This window comes from Falco punctatus, assembly GCF_963210335.1.
Source record: "Falco punctatus genome assembly, chromosome: 1".
NCBI lineage: Eukaryota > Metazoa > Chordata > Aves > Falconiformes > Falconidae > Falco > Falco punctatus.
This window is the reverse complement of record NC_137580.1, coordinates 89,517,365-89,536,837: the sequence shown is the minus strand read 5'-3', so window position 1 is coordinate 89,536,837 and position 19,473 is coordinate 89,517,365. Positions and strand designations below refer to the sequence as shown.

General features: G+C 48.3%; 2 protein-coding genes across 9 annotated transcripts in view; one reads left to right on the top strand and one right to left on the bottom strand.

The window, feature by feature from the left end:
• Positions 1 to 3,098, top strand: part of LIMK2 (LIM domain kinase 2) — an 81,389-nt gene extending 78,291 nt beyond the window's left edge. For all 5 annotated transcript variants that reach the window (XM_080391880.1, XM_080391883.1, XM_080391884.1 and 2 more), the window contains 2 exons: positions 382 to 539; positions 1,112 to 3,098. In XM_080391880.1, the coding sequence (XP_080248006.1) occupies positions 382 to 539; positions 1,112 to 1,268 (315 nt within the window). In that variant the 3' untranslated portion in view covers positions 1,269 to 3,098. The remainder of the gene's footprint in view (positions 1 to 381; positions 540 to 1,111) is intronic.
• An 809-nt stretch (positions 3,099 to 3,907) lies between these two features.
• PIK3IP1 (phosphoinositide-3-kinase interacting protein 1) lies at positions 3,908 to 10,791 on the bottom strand. 4 transcript variants are annotated; one of them, XM_080392857.1, is made up of 6 exons: positions 10,447 to 10,755; positions 10,214 to 10,330; positions 9,995 to 10,114; positions 7,817 to 8,005; positions 7,604 to 7,682; positions 3,908 to 5,546 (listed from the first exon to the last, which is right to left on the bottom strand). In XM_080392857.1, exons 1-6 carry the CDS (start codon positions 10,532 to 10,534, stop codon positions 5,339 to 5,341), a joined length of 801 nt encoding a protein of 266 aa, XP_080248983.1. In that variant the 5' UTR covers positions 10,535 to 10,755; the 3' UTR covers positions 3,908 to 5,338. The 4 variants fall into 4 exon arrangements, with proteins under 4 accessions (XP_080248983.1, XP_080248984.1, XP_080248985.1 ...); XM_080392858.1 differs by having other exon boundaries at positions 7,817 to 8,002; positions 10,447 to 10,743; XM_080392859.1 differs by lacking the exon at positions 10,214 to 10,330 and having other exon boundaries at positions 10,447 to 10,791.
• Between the last annotated feature and the right edge of the window lie 8,682 nt (positions 10,792 to 19,473).

The following is a 19,473-nucleotide window of genomic DNA, read 5'->3' as shown; positions in this document are numbered from 1 at the left end:
ATGGCTTGTGATCAGGATGGGCTACGTCATCCCCAGTAGCTGACCCAGCAGCGAGACTCTGTCAGGCTCTCTGGGAGGTGCACAGCATCCTGTATTTTCTAGCAGAGAGACCCTGGGGAGAAAGAGAAGCGTCTGGGCCTTCCTTCACAACAGTGGCCGCATCACCAGGTCTTGAAAAAGTTTCATGTGAAGTTTGCCTGTACACAGTGCCTTGCTCATTCCCTTATGTGACTGGCCCCTTTGGAAAGGAGGAACAGTGTTTCTGCTCTTCCTTTTTCTCCCTATCGGTTTGAAGGAGCCCCTGCCTGTTGCTGAAGTTCCCTGTTTGTTAACCCTCTGGAAATGTTGCTGTGCTGAAGCACTCCTCTCCTTTTTCCCTAGATCATAGGCCAGGTTTACGCTGACCCAGACTGTCTCCCACGCACACTGGATTTTGGCCTTAATGTCAAGCTGTTCTGGGAGAAGTTTGTTCCTGCTGACTGTCCTCCAGCCTTTTTCCCTCTGGCTGCTATTTGCTGCAGATTGGAACCAGAGAGCAGGTAGGTTTGGGGTCTGGAGGACTCCTCTTTGTAACCCTGGAGGATGTGTGTCCGTCTCCCCTTAGAAGGATCGGTCTGCACGGAGGGTGGAAGAGGGCTGCATTGCTGGTGGGAATGCTCGAAGGCTTTCACGTGAGGAGAGACTAACGCCTCATCAGCTTGGGAGAGAGACCGCTGTATATGGTAGAGGGCTCTGAAACCATTTCTGGGACAGGGTAAAGCAGGAGTGATTGTTCAGGGTTTCTCATGTACAAGAAGTAGGGGCAGACCTTGGCAGCAGCTCTGAAAGGTGAATACTTAATTAGATTTCAGTTGTGAAACTCATAGCTTCAGAACAGTGTTGATGCCAAGCGGGCTGCAAAAGAGCTGGACCTCCCTGGTAATTAGCTGTAAAACCAGGTAGCCCAGACAGACGGTATCTTTGCAGCCTTGGAAGCTGAATGGGGAGGGATCGTGTCCCTGTTCACACTTCTGTGCACGGGACAGTGACCTGAATGGACAACTGGCTCAGCCTTTCTAGATGCTCTCCTGCCTCCTCTTACCCACTCACATGTACTCACTGCTGCTTCTAGGCCCCCTTTTTCCAAGCTGGAAGATTCCTTTGAAGCTCTCTCTCTCTACCTGGGAGAACTTGCCATCCCGCTTCCGTCTGAGTTGGAGGAGCTGGACCACAACGTGAGCGTGCAGTATGGACTGAACCGTGACAAGCTACCTGAAAACACAACCTAGTCAGCTCGTCCTGCCGCCTGCACCATTTCCATGGGAGCTGAGATGAGCGACAGGGAGGGATGCACACTTCAGCCACTTCCAGGGCATTAACGGGGCACCAAGCTGTGCGTTTGCTGCATTGCCTCTCTCTCCCCACCCAGAACCCCTCCTCTCGGACATCCTGATTCACTGTGGATTTCTGGCATGTTTCAGAAGCAAGAAGAGCTGTTTCCTGCCAACTGCACCTAGGAAAGCTGCTCAACACTTAATTTTCAGGCTAGAGAAATGTTTCTCTGGCCTTTTCAGGCTTCTTTACTGTGGTGCCTTAGAACTTGGCTGCAAGCTGTGAAGCCACCATGGCCTGTCTGCTAGGGAGGGAATTGCTGTAGGAGACTCTCCTGGGCAAGGACCAGCACTTCTGGAACTGCTTCTCCCCCTGACAACCCTGCTCAGAACGCTGGGGAAATTGGATATCCAGCAAAAGGCCCCACCAGGACAGCGTGTGTGTGTGTAATGTGTGTGTATATGTTTGTGCATGTGTTTTCCAGAACAACCCACTGAGATTTTGGCCTCCAATGTGCATCGGGAGGGAGTGAAAAGCCCCAGGAACTGGGCAGCTCTCCTGCTGTGGGGAAGCGTGTATGAATTTTTGTTTTGGTTTGGTTTTGTGGCTTTTTTCCTCCTGTCTCCGAATACCTCCAACAGCCTGCCTAGAAACACTAAGACTTAGCTCTGCTTGCCCCTTCAGATGGTGAACAAGGCAGGCAGCAAATGAGCCACTTGAGCATCTTCAGACCCTGGGCCTGCACACTGAGCTTGTTTGCCCAAGAACCTTAACCTAGGTGAAAGTATTTGAACGTGAATGTGTAGAACTGCACTAGGCACTGGCTGTGGACATGAGGTGACAGAAAGTGGCAGAAGGTGCTCTTGAGAAAGCCAAAGGTCTGAAGTGGCTTAGACTTTGTGCACGGACGATGGGAAAAGGAGATATGCCCAAGGTTACTTAAAGGATGGACTAGTCATGAACAGAAAAGTGCTGGAGAATGTCCCATTCTCCCAGGAGTGGCAGCTGGAGAACTAGTAATTCAGTTGCCATTACCTCATCCTTTCCTGCAGGCTCTGCAAGTTGCTCCCTTTGAAGGTCCTTCTTGCAGCTGCTGCTGCAATACCTGAGCTGATCCTCCAAGCAGAAACTTTCCTCAGGGTCATTCCCTGCTTTGGGGGAGAAAGAAGGGCTTGGAGTTATTGGGAGGTGGGTGGGGATGTATTTTCTTCCAGCACTTCTCTTCTGCCTCCCTCGGTGGGAGAAGGAAGCAAGCTACTGCTGCAGTAGCTCGTGTGTGGTTGGCAGAACTTAACAAAAAGCTGGCTCGAGTCCTGCTCTTAGGTTTCACAAACATCTTGGTTTAACTGGATTTTTTGTGTGCTCCTTTTTCCCCCCCCTCCCTTCGGTATTGAGTGGTGGGGAATGGGTGTTAGTCTTTGCTGTTACTTTGATTTCCTCCCCCTACCCATGAATTAAAAGTATTATGTAAAAGAACATGGGGCCAGCCCTCACCTGACAAAAGGTGTGTGTTTGGGGGGTGTTTTTAGTGTCTGTAGTGGTGTTTTAGAAACACTGGGGACTCCCTGTGCTGTGAGTCAGCAGAGGAGCCTCTTTAAACTGGGTCCAGTGGATTCAGGATTGTTAATAAGATTTGCCCTTTCTTTCCCCCTCCCAGGCTGGTTTGTGAGGGGACCCCTGAAGGGGGGAGTCCTGGGTGATGTGTGGGTGGGGTTTATGAACTGTGATTTGCACAGCTCCATGTTCTAACTAAATTAAAAAGCAGTAAATGTATGCGATGGAAACAAGGTTGTGTTGTCTCTGTGTTACACAAAGCAGGAAGCTGTAACTTCTTGGGTTTCTATTGTTGTCACAACGTGGCAACATCAAACCTGCACAGATGGGGTAGCGTCTAGAACGCCTGTTCTTGAACAGAGGACTCTGCCGCATTTACAGAACTATAGAGACACAGCGCAAGTGCTCTACAGAACTATTTACCTGGAGCGATGGAAAGGGAAGAGGTTGCCAAGCTTTGTTGGTTGTTGGGGGTTTTTTTAAGGGTGGACAGGAGACACCAGAACATGGAGCCTCTCTCCATTTTCCTTTTCTGATCCAGGGATAAAAATACAGCCTGTTCTTGGAAATCTCTTATTCTGAAATAGGGAGTTCAGGGGGCATTTGTTAAGGCAACAACTGAACGAAAATGCTGGCTATGTCAGCGCTTCCTGTAACCTGCTGCGCTCATCTCCATCCCACTTTCCAAGGCAAGGCCCGGAGACAGAGCTGCTGCTGAGGCACCACAGCAGAACTGCCCTGCGTCATGCAGGAAGGGGCTGTAACAGGGCACCTGCCCACGGGCCAGCCTGCTTCATCAGCACAGCTCACACCCCCACAGCTGCTTCTCAGGAAGCGCCCAAGATGAGCTGCCAGCAGCGAGGAGACAGCTCCGTGCCCCTGTCAGTGCTGGGGAGCCGAGGCGCTGCTTGTAGGGATTTACCTTTGAGCCTGGCAAACTGAAGTGGCGTCTTCCCTTCTCCTCAATTTGAAGTCTGCAACAGGCAAAAGGATGCTGCTCCGGCAGGAGGAACTTACAGATGAGCCACAGTCCACACACGTCTACAGAGCATTTTTCTTTTTAAGCTTTAATACAAGGTAGCACAATCTGCACCTTCTCATAATGAGGTATTTAAAAGATTTTACAAAGAAATGGTATTCAAAGGCATTTAAAAATAAAACGTTTCCCTTTTCTGAATTAATCATTAACACTAAAACCCCTGCTGCCAAGTGCTGCTCCCTGTTAGGCCCACAGCTGTAAAGCAGATGGCTAGAAAACTTACTTGAATGGCTTGAATCCCCTGAGGCGGGGATGGATGTTTCCCTGAAATGGCCTTGCCTTGGTGCCATTTGGGAGACACTGCAGCAACCATCCCTTCCAAATCCCCTGAAACGCTAATAAAAGTTGTTACAAAACCTCTCTAATAGGGCCAGGCTCTAAGCAAGTAGTCTCGCTGCAGAAGCGGAGTGTGTGAAGGAGGCTGGGCCCGAAGCCATGCCCAGACCTTTGGGATCCTGCAAGAGCAGCTGCCCTGTCCTGCCCTTAGAGCAAGAGCTGCTGCGTTACGGTCGGGGTGACCGCCACAGCGGGCTTGGCCACTCTTGTCCAGAGCTGGCTCTGGAAAAGGACAAGGGAATTCGGAAGAGGATGTTATCTATCCTCAGTGCTCAACCTGCTGTAGGTAACAGAAGGGCAGTTTGTTTTCGTCACTTCACAACTGTCTGCTGCTTGGCCTTTGGTCTCCTGATCTGTGTAAGTGAGCAGGAAGAACAGACCACCTGGACACCTACAACTGTGGCTGTGCATGTAGCAACCCCACAGGGGAATGGAGATGTGGCCTCAGCCCTGGAAGACCTGGATTTGTCAAGAGCTTGAGAAGAGCTTTTCCAAATTGACACTGGGGCTAAACATATTGCTCCTGGCCAAAGCCATCCTTCAAATAAACTCTTCCTTGGAAAAAAACCTGATCCAGCAGCAGGATTCTGGACAGTGTCTCCAGCTCTCAGCCACTAAAGCAAAAAGGCAGGAACTATAATCAGAGTGTAATTATCTAGCTAAGTCTGATGTGAAGCTCCCCTCAGTCCCTGCGGTACTGCTTCCTTCTGGCGTTCCAGGCTGAAACTTAAGTAACAGTGCACACCATTAAATAGGAAAGGAACAGAAAAAAAGGAAGCCAAGACCACACTGCAGGCTATGGGATCTGCGGCCAGTTGTGAGCCTGGCCCGTCATCCCCCCCAGCTCCTTGGCACGCCGTGGAGATAGGTGGGAGGAAGCAGCAGGGTCCACCACACCAGTCCCCAGCTGGTCATGCACTGAATGGTGCCCCTCAAACACATCATGATGAACAGCCCATTTTCTGTCCCTCTGCATCACCTTCATCTGGCTTTCATCAAAAAGAAAACAAAATAGAAATGAACACACGCAACCCCCCCGCACTCACAGTGGGAAAGCCGGAGGCTTTGCTCAGCCTGTATTGCTCCTGCCAGAGCTGCTCAGGCCCCAGGAGTACCCGCCTGCCCCATGAGCGGGCCACTACCATCGTGTGTGTCCTCCACAGGTGTCTGGTTGGTGTGCACCACAATTGTGTTCTCGTCTACAAACTCACAGGCAGGATTGGTGAACGCCGAGAGTGGCAGTGTGATGCGCTGCATTTCACGCTCATAAACTTTCTGTTCGTGCTTTTCCTTCAGGTCTTTCCCCCTAGATTAAAAAAAAAAAAACAAAAAAAAAAAACCCCACAAAATGTGCATGGGGTGAGTGCCACTGCTCCGAGGCAGTCCCAGTAAAGGTGATATAGTGGAAAAGAAGGGACTCTGCTTTTTAAGAAACAGGTGTTTCAGCTACATACAGAGGGCCAGAAACTTTCCCTGCTGTAAGCAGAGGACCCCATCTGAGCATCTTCAAAAAACAAGCAGCCAAGTGAAGTCAAGTCTGTCCCTCCCCCACAAGCTGGCTTATTCACTGACATTGCTACTGCTAAATGCTGACTGTAAAGCCAGGCTTCTCCTCCAAACCATGGAGCTGACAAATGTTTCCTTACACCTTATAGTCCCGCAGCACCGCCCAGCGCAGGCCCACGGGAGCGGTAAGATGGCGCAAAGCCCACTGCCGTGGAAAAGAGCTTCCGTAACCTGCTTCATCGGATAGAAACAAATACCAGAGGTGGTGACAGATTCTGCCTTTTGTGGCAGCAAACAAACCTGTGAGCCAAATTAAAGTTCCTGAAGGTACTGAAGCTTATTTATTAAAGCTGGCCCTGCCTTCTGCCGCTGCAGCTAACAGCTTACATCCACAACCAGCTCCTCAAACCTACCTTAGGCTTTGTTGCTAAGGGAGGCGACACCTCTGTAATTTGTACTGAGGAAAAACTGCCTTGCTTTAAAAATGGATGGCATTAATAGCACGTTGTCTCTGGAAAAGCTACGTACACCAAAAGCCACTAAAACCCATTAAAGGTTTCTCACCACACCTAGCCAAACCTGCCAGCTTGCACACGTCATTTTGAGAGCAAGGCAAGAAAAGAGACAGCAAACCTGCACTGCAGCCCTGCTGTGAGCTCTCTGGGGCTGAAGCAGCAAAGCTGTATTTGGACAAAGCTCAGCATTGGTCTATTGCTTCTTCCCACCGAAGACAGGAGCGAGGTGGGACAGGCACCACGCACTTCTCCTGGGGCTTGTGATCCCAACCAGGCAGAGCTGCTGGGGTTTCCTGTCAGCAAATAAGCATTTTGGCAGCTTGTCAAAGCTGCCTACGAGCGTGCAGCAGTGGCTGCTGTTCCTGCTAGCAGTCTCTGAAGTAACACCTCAAATCAGATTCCTCGACAAGCAGCGCTCTGTGTTTTGCCCCTTACGTAACACTCCTCCCTCTGTTTTTTTTTCTGTCAGCATTTATTATAAACACTTACATAAGGACATGTCCCAGCTTGGGAAAGGGCTCCTTCTGCCTGGTTGTGTCAGACTGCTGTCAAACAGCCAAAATACAGAACAAATCCTCCCAGAGGAGGGAGCCTGGGCCTTCACTTGCTGCAGCGACATTCACTGCCATTTGTTAATCCTGCCCTGTCTCTTACAACTGAGCTGCTTGCCGTTACCGCTAACCTCAAACACTGCTGACCTACACAAACATTTCTGTCCAACACAGTGAAGTGGATGAACAAATAATAACTTCTGAATCAAAAATTACTTTAAAGTATACAAAAGCTTTGGTGCAATGAACTTTGACCAAAAAAAAAAGTGCTACTTGATATTCAGCTTCATAGGACACAATGCATGAGTGGCAAAGAATTTGCCAATTGTTTTTCTTCTAAAGCTAGCTAGACTAAAGAAACCAGGGGACCAGGTGGCCTCCTAGAAGGATTGTTCTTTTCCTGATCAGAAAAGACACTTCCTGTGAGGGCACCTGGGATCTGCTCTCTCCAGCTCTTACGTAAAACTCTGCTCCCCTGGATGCATCTGAGAAAGCCACATCAAGGCGCGCATGCACACACACACACACACAAAACTAAAAAATAAAGAGAGCAGTTTTAAACTTTAAATGGGACAGAATACCATGTTGATGGGTGAAATGGAGAAGAACGGGATTAACTCTTAAATAGTTCTTTCCTCACTGTGACAAGTGAAACTCTTACACAACGTGCCACATCAAAACATGCTTCTGTCTGGCATCGGTTTGGCTCTGCAGGTGCTCAGACGTTTCTGCTCAATAAACGCTGCTTCACGTGTACACCAGCTTTTGGGCAAAGGAGAATAGTTGCTCACCTCTTATAGATGTATCCCAGGACGATGCCGGCTCCGATGGCAATGATTATCACCATCATGATCAGCCCCAACACGTACCCTGCAAAGAGAGAAAGGAAAGAGGCAAAATTAGAGGCAGTAGATCCAGCTATAGGATTGCTTTCAGAGCCTTGGAAAAAACCCATCCTGTCAGAATTACAGGAATGGATCCATCACGTGATCCTGGGTTCATACCTAGTGTCCCTAAGTCCTTCTTTTCTTTGGAGTTCATCTGCACTCTCTGACTGATCCCAATGACAGGCTGCACAGCAGCTGCCTCGCTCCGGGAGGGCAAGGTATCAGCTGGTTCAAACACCTGGTCGACCTCCTGAGAAGCATCAACTTCTCCTGTAGGGACTGGGGCTGTGGCAGCTGTAGCATCTGCTGAGGGGAAAGAGATACACAAAATACCAAGCATTGATAAGTATTTCAAAAACAACACGTGCCTTATGAGTGGGACAGATCTAGACTGAACCGCCTTCAAAGTACACTGACAAATACTTGTTCCCTCTTAAGCTGTTGCCAGAAATCCTACTAAGGCAGACAAGAAATGTACTTTTCTGCCCCCCCCCTCCCTTTGACATGAACTTATTTAACCAGGAGTGCAAGGCACCACCACAGATGAGACAGAAGTCAGACAGCAGAACAGAACTCTGGTTCAGGGCATGAGTCCAGGAGATGCACAATGACTTCATTTAGTGTATAGATCGATATACAGGCTGCAGTTTCAAGCGTGCTGAACAGACATGAACAAGATTATGAGAATCTCCATTCCAAATCTCCCAGGAGCCTATTTATCTCTCTTCTGCCTCAATCTTCCTGACACAGGAAGGTTTGACGGAAGGAGGCTCCAGCTGGTGTGAAAACAACCTGGGGACATTCTTTCCCTCTTTGCAGCCACGTAGCAAACTCCTTTAGTGTGATGGGCAGGCTAAGGCAGAGCAACACTTCAGTCACACAGCCACTGACTGGCGTAAGTACAGCAAGTTCTCAGCCAGAGCCCAAACAAAGGCGCGTAAGGATGGACACTTACAGCACAGAACCCCTTCCCAGCCCTGGGGATGTTTTATCGACAACATTGAAAGATTTTCAAGGTAGCTCCTTCTTTCAAGACACAGTTAAAATGGAAGCTGTAGCACAGTAACAGCTATGACAGTGGAAAGTAGGTATCTATTACCTGTCTAAAACACCTCCCCTCCTTCTTTTTGGAAATGCTATGCACAGCATGCATCCACACCTGAAAACTGCACCCGGACCTCACCCCCACAGCAGGCAATAACTCCATGTGGATTTTCTATCTGCAGCCATTTTGAGCCCTCAGTAGAATGTGAAATGGAAGTACAGAAGGGGAGTTAAGAGGCAGGAAATCAGGGGCTCCTGCAGGGCACAGTGACTACGGAGGGTCAGCCAGAGATGCTCAGCTAAGGGGAGCTGCAAGGCACAACTATGATAAAAAGGTGCTCGCTCTGAGCCACGAAAATAGTCAAACCCCTGAAATGTGGAAATGATGTATTGGCTGAAAGGCCAAGCAACTCTCCTGATCCCAAAGCTGCACGATTGTTTTGAGTAACGGTCTTGGCAGCAGAACATTTGTTTTGCTTCCACTTTAGGGAAAAACAGGCGAAAAATGAGCAAAGTGAAGAAAGGGTAGGGTGCATGGGGGGGGGCAGTGGGGAGGGGGTGTGTTTACTTGCAAGGATAGCAATCCTGAGGGACAGTGGAGTATGTAAACCTTGAGGGGCTCAGAGATAAGTGAACAGTTCCAGAAAATCCAAGTGGTTCCTTTAGCCCCAGTCAATATTGACATCTCTTCTCCCTGAAACAGGCCTCAGCTACAGTTCTTCTCTTGGCAAACTGTTTCCCACCCTGACTACCCAGGAGGAATCCAGTGTTTGTGGCTTTCCATTTCTTACTGTCCTCTGCCCTCCCTTCAATTCAATTCTCGTTTTCTCCAAGTTCTTCTCCCCCACCCCATCCATATTCACCCTGGCACCCCTTTAGCAGCAGGACACTTGTTTAGACAGCAATAAGATGCCCCGCAGCAACGCTACCTACAGCTCTGCAGTGCCCAGATGCCCAGACCTCAGCCATTTGCAACGCAGCCCTATAGTGCAACGAGGAGGGGGGCGGGGGGCAAGGCTTTGCACAGGCCTTTCCTGACACTAATGGCAAAAGCCCTCGGGGCGGAGCAAGGCACAGCTGGGAGGCAGATGTGCGCACACGGGCAGGGCCGGAGGGGAGCCCCGGGTCCACTGCGTTCCCAGGGGAGGGCGGCGGGTGCTGCCATAGCCGGGGGTGACAAACCCAGCCCCCGGCAGGCAGTGCCTCGGGGAGGGCAGGAGGGGAAGCGGGGCCGGAGGGGACCGCTCCTACCTGAGCACTCGGCGATGTCGCAGGGTCTGCGCTCGGGGACCCCGGCAGCGCCTCGGATGTAGCACCAGGGCGCGGCGTCGCCGTCCGGGTTTCTGCAGCTGTTGTGGTCCTCGGCGAGTGCTGGAGGGCAGCGGGCCGTCAGCGGGGGCTCCGCCGCGGCCCCGGCACCCCAGAACCCCACTCCCCGCCCCTCCGGCTCCCCGAGCCCCCGGGACCCACCTGCCGGCAGCGCGGCGCCGGGGCCGCTCCGCACCGCCAGCCAGTTGAGGCAGGGGGCTCCTCCGGCGGCCACTCGCCGGCTCCCGCGGTAGGACGCGCCGTTGCCGCGAAGGCACTCTGCGGAGAGACGAGGCCAAAGCCGTGCGGGCGGGCCGGGCAGCCCCCCGGCACCCTCACCCCCCTCACCGGCCTTTGTCCCCCGCAACAAAGCGGGCCGGGCCGCCGGCACTCACCCTCGGCGCCGCGGGCGGCCGCCAGCAACAGCGAGCCCAGCAGCAGCGCGCCCAGCGCCGCCGCCCGCCGCGGGCCCCCGCGCAGCATCCTCGGCGCGCAGGGCCAGGGGCCGCAGCTCGGCTCGGCTCGGCTCGGCGCGCCGGCGAGCCCTGCCCCGGCTCTCCGCTCCCCGGTAAACAACCGCCGGGCTGCGCTCCCCCCGCACGCACACACACACACACACCCGCCCAGCCGCCGCCGGGTCCTAACGCTGCCACCGCCCGCCCCCGGGCGGCTCCCGGCGCCGGCGGGAAGCCCCGGCAGGGGAAGGGGCGGCCGGGAACCTGCCGCGGCCGCGGGGGGTCCCCCCGCCCCGGAGCAGCGGCGGGAGCCCGGGGAGGCTCGGGAGGGGCACGGGGGAAGGTGTCCGGGCCTGTCCCCCGCAGCCGCGGAACGTTCTCGGGCCGAAAGAGAACTGGGCTGGAAGCCCGAGTGTGGCAGGGAGCGCGTTCGTCCTCAGGGACTTCACGTTGCTGTCACCCCTAGAGAGCCACCGCGGGGGACCAAACTCCTGCCCCGAGTGTCCCTTTGAGGTCCCCCAGCTCTACAGAGGGACCCCACGCCGGGGGGTAGGCGCTGCCACAGCAGCTGTGCCCCCTCCACGTTAAAGGTTTGCATTCTCACCTCTGCTCATCGATTGCTTTCCCTGCACTCCGCGTCCTCTAAGAGCTGTGCCTGCTTACAGCAAAACAAGGCAAACAGCCCAAAAATGCTTTAGAGCGATCGTATTGCAGGCATCTAGCCACTGCGATAAAGCCTCTCTGCAAGGCATTTCCAGCAGGTTACAAGATACTTTCTGCTTCTAAACTGGCAGAGCTATCTGGATACTGCAATGCCAGTGACTTTACACTGGCACCTGGAGCCATCAGCAATGTTTCTATTCTACAGCAGCAAAAAACAAGCACCTGAACACTTGGTCCTGATGGACAATGAGCTCTCAAAGGCGGCCTGGCCAAGGCACAGGCCTGCAGCACAAGGAACTATTTCTGGCTTTCCCACAGAGCTCCTTCTGACCTTGGCAGATCTGCCGGCTTCACTTCTTAGCGCTTTCCCTTCCTTTCTGCAACATGAGGTACAATCAAACCTTCCTTCTCAGAAGAGGACAGGGAAGTTCCCTTCTTTTAAAGTGCTTTGAAATCACATGGAAACCCCTGAACACAGAAAAAGTGTTTCTATGCCAGGAAGCTGCATGTTGTATTCAGTGCTTGATGAATCACTTCTCAGGGCAGTGCTGGCTGGAACGACGGTCCTTCCCTTCCACTCCCAGATATTTCCATCCTGGCAGTTCTCTCTGTCAGGCTGCTACAGGTACTTGTATGACAAGCTGGCTCAAGGTACTGATCCAAGCCAACTTTTGCCCTTTCCTCCCCAGGTCACACACACTTTAACCCCTTACAGCCAGGTCGCCTCTGCATCCAGTCCAATACAGAGCCACAAAAACCCAGATGTACCAGCATGACAGAGGGGTAATGAGGAAAACGGTTCAATTAAGCAGCACTACCACTGGATGTGAAACTATAAGCCTTAGCACTTGTGTGTGATTCACACTTCAACAATATGATTTACCCCTACAGTACATTTAGTTTAATAACATCAGTTTAAAAAAAAAAAACAAAAAACCCAAAAAAAACCCCCAAAACCCACAAAAAAACCTGCAGATCCAGGTTGTAAAAGAACAAAACAACCCAAACCAAAACAACTGTGTATGTGTCAGTCCTGACTGACGTCACCAGCTGTCTGCTTTATGGTATTATGCTCATTGTCTGCACAGACACTCAGTTACTACACTCCTTATGCTCTGCAGTTACACTCTGTGAAGGCAAGGCTAACTAGAGTAAGCGAGAACTTTTATTAAGGGCTACTGAATCAGGCCTTCTGTTTGTAATAGCTCTTTGTCAGAGATTTTATGGCACAGATTCCATACAGTCAGAAACTGCAGAGCCACACATGCATCCAGAGGCACAGCCTGTCCAAAACAGTTTGCAGAGGGCTGCCAATCTGTACAAATAATTTCTTTTAGCTCATTTCATGAGACTAATGCACACTTCAATGCCATCTTGCACAGAAAGCACCTCCTCCTGTACATACTGATCCAAGAACTGCAGGCTGGGCAGTAATCTCTGTGGAAACAAACCTCAGACCTTCCCAGCTCTCTGTCCTGCTACATAACAAGACAAATTTGCACTTCTCATTACACCCAGCCAAGTTCCAGCAAGCAATTTGAGTTTCTAGTGCACAGAAGGACAATGAGGAATCTGAGAGAAATGCAAAAACCTTCATATTAATGGTAAAGATCAAAGTCTTTCCACAACTGACTTCTAAGCATAATTTTTCCTCTTTCATCTCAAGCTTTCTCCAGGATGAGGGAAGATTTATGCCTGGCAGTTTCACAGAGTTAAGTTTAATAGGATGCCAGGTGGCAGCTGTCAAAGGCAGACTCAATTGCTCTTTCTGCTGTTTGGGAATGGGTTTGCTCTTCTTGCCACACTTTCAGAGATTAAAGCTATTACTTCCTAGGACTTCATTTTAAAGTAACTACCCAAACTATAAGTAAGCTAATAGCTCCGCAACTACATCCTCACGTAGCTTACATGTAAAAGTCTGTAGGTATATACACATACATGTACCACAACACATCCACACGTCTGCAAACACATCACAGGAGAATATATATGCTATTTTTAGGATCAAGGGACATTAAGCATCCTCCCTAAACTCAGTGTGAACCAGTTTCAGCTGTGAGCTAGTACCTTTCTGCTGTTTATACAGGTTCCAGAATGAACGTCTGCTTTTTCTCTCTCTCCTGTCTGTCAACTGTTCTTTCTTGTTTGTTCTATTTTTTCACCTGTGGAAAAAGTCAAAATGTATTGAGAGTTTTCTTAAAGAAGAAAAATAAAAGGAAGCTAACATACAGCACAGCATGCTGTGCAAAGTGAGGCAACCACGGATGCATAGCTCTGGAAGGACTCTGCAAGAAGCTATCAAACCCATTCTTCTTCTCTGGCCACTGCCAAGTATGTTCGGATCTTCCCAGACAAAAGTTCATCTAACCTCCTATGAAAGAATTAGCACGCTCTGTTACTTAATCTTGCTAAATAAGACACTGGGGGGGAATAAGCAAAGTCAATTTTCTAATTCAAGTATTCTTTCCTAGCCAAATTAACATAGATTGCTTAAAATGGAAAAAGTTGACCATTGCCCTCCTTGTAATAGGCCATATGCCATGTTCCCATAACTTCCCCTTTCTTCTTTCTTGGCAAACCAAAGTAATTCTTCCAATTTTCCCTCAAAACTGGTTTTTCTAAACTATTTTCTGCTTTCTTCATATATTGCAATGCCCAAGAATAAAGACGGTACACTGACGCCTCATCCTCCATCAACAGAATATTAGAATGATTTGTGCTTAAAGCTTAAAACCCTGTAAGCATCAAATGTTACTAAACACTATTAAGTACGTGTAAGTCCAACAAAAGCAGGGTTTTTTCATTCCTTTGTTGCCTCTGTCTGGATCACGAAAATTACCGTGTGTCTCACCTGTGAAAAGCCTTCCATAAGCAATGATGTAGGAGGCAAGAACAAATATGTTTTATTCCTAACCTAGAAACAATCTGAATAGAAGAAAAAAAAACCATCAGGGCTGTAACAAAAGGAGCAGATGTTGAGTTTCTGAAACTAAGCTGAGCATAACCAAAAACCAAGACAGAGGCAGTCGCCACAAAGGAGTCAGCGTAGAGCGATAGAGAGCAGCAATATCTGATTGCACTGTTGCATCCCCCTGCTGACATGTTCAAGGAGAGGCTTTCCCCTCCCCCTTCAGTCTGACAGCATGAGCTATTGCTAAGTAAATGCCAGCCACAGCCTCCAAGGACTAACAAGGAAGTCTGCAGAAGCAAAACAACCGTGTGTGATATTTGAACTGGTTCAGACTGGTTCAGAGTTTGCTCTACTAACTCGAAGTGCCCTCTCAGATGAGCTTTCTGTGTGGGCTGTAATAAAAGGACAGAGGCCTCAGGAGGGCAATCTGGGCCCTATTGTTTACTGGGGGAGCAGCACTGCAGCTACACTTTTCTAGCATTAAGAGATTAGCACTAAATACTCTCTGCAATCACTGACTTCAGAAATTTCACACGGAGTCCTCTCTTAACAGCAACACTTCCTTGTCCTTTTCGCCTTTCCACAATTCCCTCAGCGGTTTTGATGGGCCCAACCGCCCACCGTGTGTGTTCACGCTGGCCCATTGTGGCTGCTGTAAAGGACTCAGCCTGGACCACAGCCCTCAGCTCCTTTCTCTGCCGGAGCATTCCGAAATTGGTATCTGGATCACAGACACTGCTTTTACCTGCTATCCCATGGGCGTGTCTCCTTGCAAGATAGCATAAAACTGTATCAATACTGTTAGGAATAAGGTACAGCTGCCTAAAGATGTTTCAGCCCCCAGCTGCACTGTTTGTTCTTTTTTTTGCTACAGATGCAGGCTGCTATTGACAAAAAACAGAGTGTGCGTTTTTAAGAGTGGAGGAATGGAAGCTATTTTGTAAGATAACTGTGACCTACTCGAGAACACACAGGTCTGAGTCAAGAACATCAGCGTTACTATGAATTCTTTTACCGATTTGTTGCTTGACCTTAGGCAAGCTTCTGCCTCAGTTTCCCATGTTAATATTACTTACATCACAGAGGCAGAGAGGATTAAATGCCTGCAAAGTGCTTTGGAAGCTTCAGACATGCATTACATACCTCATGAAATGGTATTTAAGGGGAAGGAATCATGAAGAGGGGTACGCATTTAAGGTCTTAAGATGTTCTCAAGTTCTACATGTGTAGTGCTGATGTAGATGAAAGGTACAAATAAGCACTAATGCAGGAAGAAAACCAGGAGAATGTGTTGTGGTGTTTGTTCGGGTTTTTAAGGTATAAACCTTCGTAGTTTTCTTGTTTCTTAATTCACTGTTGTGCACAGCAGTAACTAGCAAAGCTAAGCAGTCAGATACACCAACATCCATTCTTGTTAGAAAATGCCAAACTAAAAACAATGGTTTATCTGCATGAGAAACACGAGAAAGGCACCACCAAAACATCTGGAGATTTGATTCAAAGGGAATAAAGATTTCTCTTCTGATATCTATTCAAATCAACAAATCTACAGTGAATTTGATGAGATTATTAAATATCCTTCTACCAGTCTTTCACTCACCATGGAAGCTGATTTCACAGAAGTGCCAGCCCAAAACTCTGTGTTTAAATTTCAGTACTCATGGAATATTATCAATGAAAGAGTTAGATTCCATTGTGGAAAGCATGGGTTACAGAGTTGCACTTAAATATGCTACACTTCCAGCTCCTGTGGAAAATATACCACGTCCAAATTGCACAACCACTCACTGTAAGCAAGCGGCCCATATCCCATACCAACAGAAAGGCAGTAGAGTTATGAACTTGTACAGATAAAAACCCCTCAAACATACGTTTTCTTACCTATCTAGGGTTTTGGGACTAGGCCTGGAGTCACCAATGTAAGAGCAGGGCAGAGACCCGTATTGTAATGGGTGTCTCTGTAATTCAACATGCGAGCAGAGAAGCAGAGACCAAACCTTTCAGTAGAGTTACTAGTGTCCCCTCATAAAAGCACAGGATTCACATTTACAAAGCAGAGCTCTCATCTCTGGATTTTATTTTCTTAGCTGACCTGAAAGCAGACAAAACCATTGGCACACAGGTACTGTGAAAGACCTCTCTCTCCACAGGTGTTTGCCTGAAGGCTGTGGGAGGAGTTGTTTATTTTGGGAAGTTGCCCCTTCTTTCCTATGTAGAAAGGCAAACCTCTTTCTCTTTGGGTTGCACACATGCCGTAGACATGCAGAGATAACCTTTTTCATCACTCATATATGCACGTGGACTTTTTACATCTATTCACACAAGCAAAGACTCTGCTCCTTAAGTATGTTTACTGAATAGGGCAAACCTCCGTTATTATTTTGGTCCCGAGTTTGCCATTCTTTTAGAAAGTTAGGGGTCAAACTAGTAACACCACAGGGAAGCAAAAAGACCACGAAGGAACAAAGGCTCAGTAAAGTTTCACCTCATACTTCACTTATTTCCTTAGAATATAATGGTGCTGAGTCAGAACACAGTGTATTTGACTAATAACTTAGCACCTGAGGTAGGCAGGCCAGAAGCAAAAGCATATTTACATATCTCATCTCATTTTTATTTTCACTGCCTTCCAGGCATTCAATAAGGACAATATAAAATTTCACACAGATACCTGTTACTCCACCCACTTACGCTAAAAGAAGGTAAGAAATCTCATCGCATAGCACCAGAGAAAGGATTTTTCTAGTCAAAATAAGGCCATCCTGATACACAATGTTGCAACCTGTCCACCACACTACTGGTTTTCATACAGAGCCGTGGAGATGGGCAAAGGCAGGAACTGTCTCTGAAAAGAGGAAGATTTTGAGATATGAGAAATACAGGCTGCCTCTCTGTGCACTCATGGTCTCTAGTCTCCGTCTCCAGGAAATGAATGCATGCAGCCTGCAGCGTTTAATTCTCTTTTGGTTTATTACTATTTAAAAATCAGTTTTTGTATCCCCTTCTACAGAGGCTTCACCTTCCAACAGAACATACAAAAAATACACACAATAGAAAAAAAAAAAAACAGATAGGTAGGTAGGTAAGTTGCTTTATACAAACAGGTCCCTAAGAACCCAAAAAGGCTAAAACAGGCTCGGTTTCAATAGAAGCAGGCCCATAAATAGGCAAGAGACTTCATTCAAGTAGGGAAAGAGTCATCCATCCTCACCTAAGATCCTTTCTTGCTCACACTGAAGACAATGGGAGGATTCCCAACAACTTCAGTAGAAGCAGGATTGGGATTCATCAGAGCCAATGGCAAACTTTTCTGCTCCTTCCCTTCCAAGGCACTGTCTCTTCTATATGGCGTGCAGCCAGGGTAAAACGCCAGGTTTCCTGGCTCATCCCACACTCATGTTTCAGTTGTTCACTCTACAGGACATCTGAGAACAGCCTTTCATTTTCTCTTACACTGTGTACTTGCACCAGTTGCAGCAAACTTTCAGATTACAACAGTACTGAAGAGAAATTCTGAGCCCAAGAGCAAGGCTTGGTTGATTCTTTAAGAGCCAGCAGTCTGATAACTTTGCAGAGGGCATGTAAAAATTGCCTGGAGAAGGCACCAGTTTGTAGACACAGCAGCCAAAAAGCTATCAGCAAGCATGAGACTGATTTATTGTAAAAACACTTACCCAAGCTCACTATGTGACTGCAGGAAGCTCAAGAGCATTTACAGCTGCCAGTGGCTGTATGAAGTGACCCCATGGTCCACATGGAACCCAGGAGCTGGGAGGGAGTCACTGGAACATCAGTGAGGCACCAGTTACCTCCTTCCTTCAGCACATCTCAGATCAGAGCACTTCCAGGTCTCCAAAATTGCAGTACAAGTAGAGAGGCCACTCAGGAAAAGCTTCATTCACATAAACCCTGAGAGCAGATCAATAGTGCCAGGCAGTCTTTAAATCAATTTAAATATTTCACCTTTCAGGGAAGATGTGGCCAAATGTTTGTTCAACTTTGCATTATGCCTGAAGTCACTGAAGCCAAACGTTTGCAGCAGAGTTCAGCAGCGCAACTGTGCAGCTCAATTTGGCACGTCAACCAAATCTTGAAACATTCTTACCCAAGGGTTATCATCATCTCATTTCACAGATGGGAACAAAACACAGGAAGAGGCTAGAGATGACACAAAGTGTTAATTCTTTACAAACAGGCAGTCATTATCCACTACCACAGAGCAAACAACTGTGGGTTTTCACTAACATCCTTTAACCATTCCAGCTATCACCACAACGCCTTACAGCCAGGGTTCCTGCTTCTGTTTCTGCACCATGTTGCAGTTATGTCACGTAACTATTTTTAGGTTGGTGGTTTGTTTGGGTTTTTTTTTTTTCTTTCTAGCCAAATAGTTCTCTGTTTTTTTACTAACAATGTTATTTGCAGAGCCGTACACATCTGAGTAGGTACCACACTGGCACAGGAATGTGAGGAGGGTGAAGGTGCCAAGGGAGCAGGCAGGAAGACATTATGCCAATGTTGCTGCTGCTGACTCCGCAACAGTGACTGTGGCCGCAGGCTGCAGCCCTGGAGCACTGCGTCCCACTGGGTCCCAGGCTCAGTGCTCCAGAACACGCTGCCTTCTTACAGGGACAGGGAGCAGCAGATCGGGCTGAAAGCCAAAACTGTTCCCAAAGGCTCATTCACAACAGCTGAAGGATCTTGTTTTGAAAAGGATGTTCAGGATAAAAAATGGGACTCTCTCAGGGGACATGGGAATCTTCCAGAATCTGTTCTCCCTTTTAAGTTTTCCTACTGTTTTTTTCCCTCCTCTTTGCTCATTTGTTTTGTCCCCTGGGGTGGAACTGAGAGCATAAACTCAGAGATTCACTGTGAGCTTATGTTCCAATTTGATTAAAACTCAGGTACTGTGCCCAGGCAAAAGGTGAACAGTACAAAGCTGGCTTAATTCACATTAAAATACTCATAACGCTGAAAAAGCCAACATATTCCATGGTTTATTTGGCACTTGCTCTCAGAGTTTCTGCCACACTGAACAAATGAAAGTATCTGATTATTTTTGTGGGTTATAAAGAAAAGCCTTTCCTGTTTTATTACTTAAAATTTTGGTAGAGATTTTTTTTTATTATTTTTTTTTTTTTTACTTTGTCCATTTATCTCTCATGAAACCCAAAGAGAGCTCTTGCTCTCCATTCATTCTTCTAACACTGAAGTCTGGAGTTCCTCTGAAGTTTACTTTGGCATCTACTTCCTCAAGCAAGCACCTTAAAAAAAATTAAAGCTGAAAGTGGTACCCCACTCCAGACTCAAGACATAAGTTCAGATAGTGATTTCTAGGAACAAAGATTTAGTGAAAAAACAAGACACTAAAGTTACAACAGAGCCTACAAAAT

What these genes read in the sequence shown, in the direction of transcription:
- PIK3IP1 (XM_080392857.1), bottom strand. Translation starts at nt 10,534, where the DNA reads ATGCTGCGCGGGGGCCCGCGGCGGGCGGCGGCGCTGGGCGCGCTGCTG. An exon ending in GGCCGCCCGCGGCGCCGAGG is followed by an intron (nt 10,331 to 10,446) that starts GTGAGTGCCGGC and finishes GTCTCTCCGCAG; the next exon opens with AGTGCCTTCGCGGCAACGGC. An exon ending in CGGCGCCGCGCTGCCGGCAG is followed by an intron (nt 10,115 to 10,213) that starts GTGGGTCCCGGG and finishes GCTGCCCTCCAG; the next exon opens with CACTCGCCGAGGACCACAAC.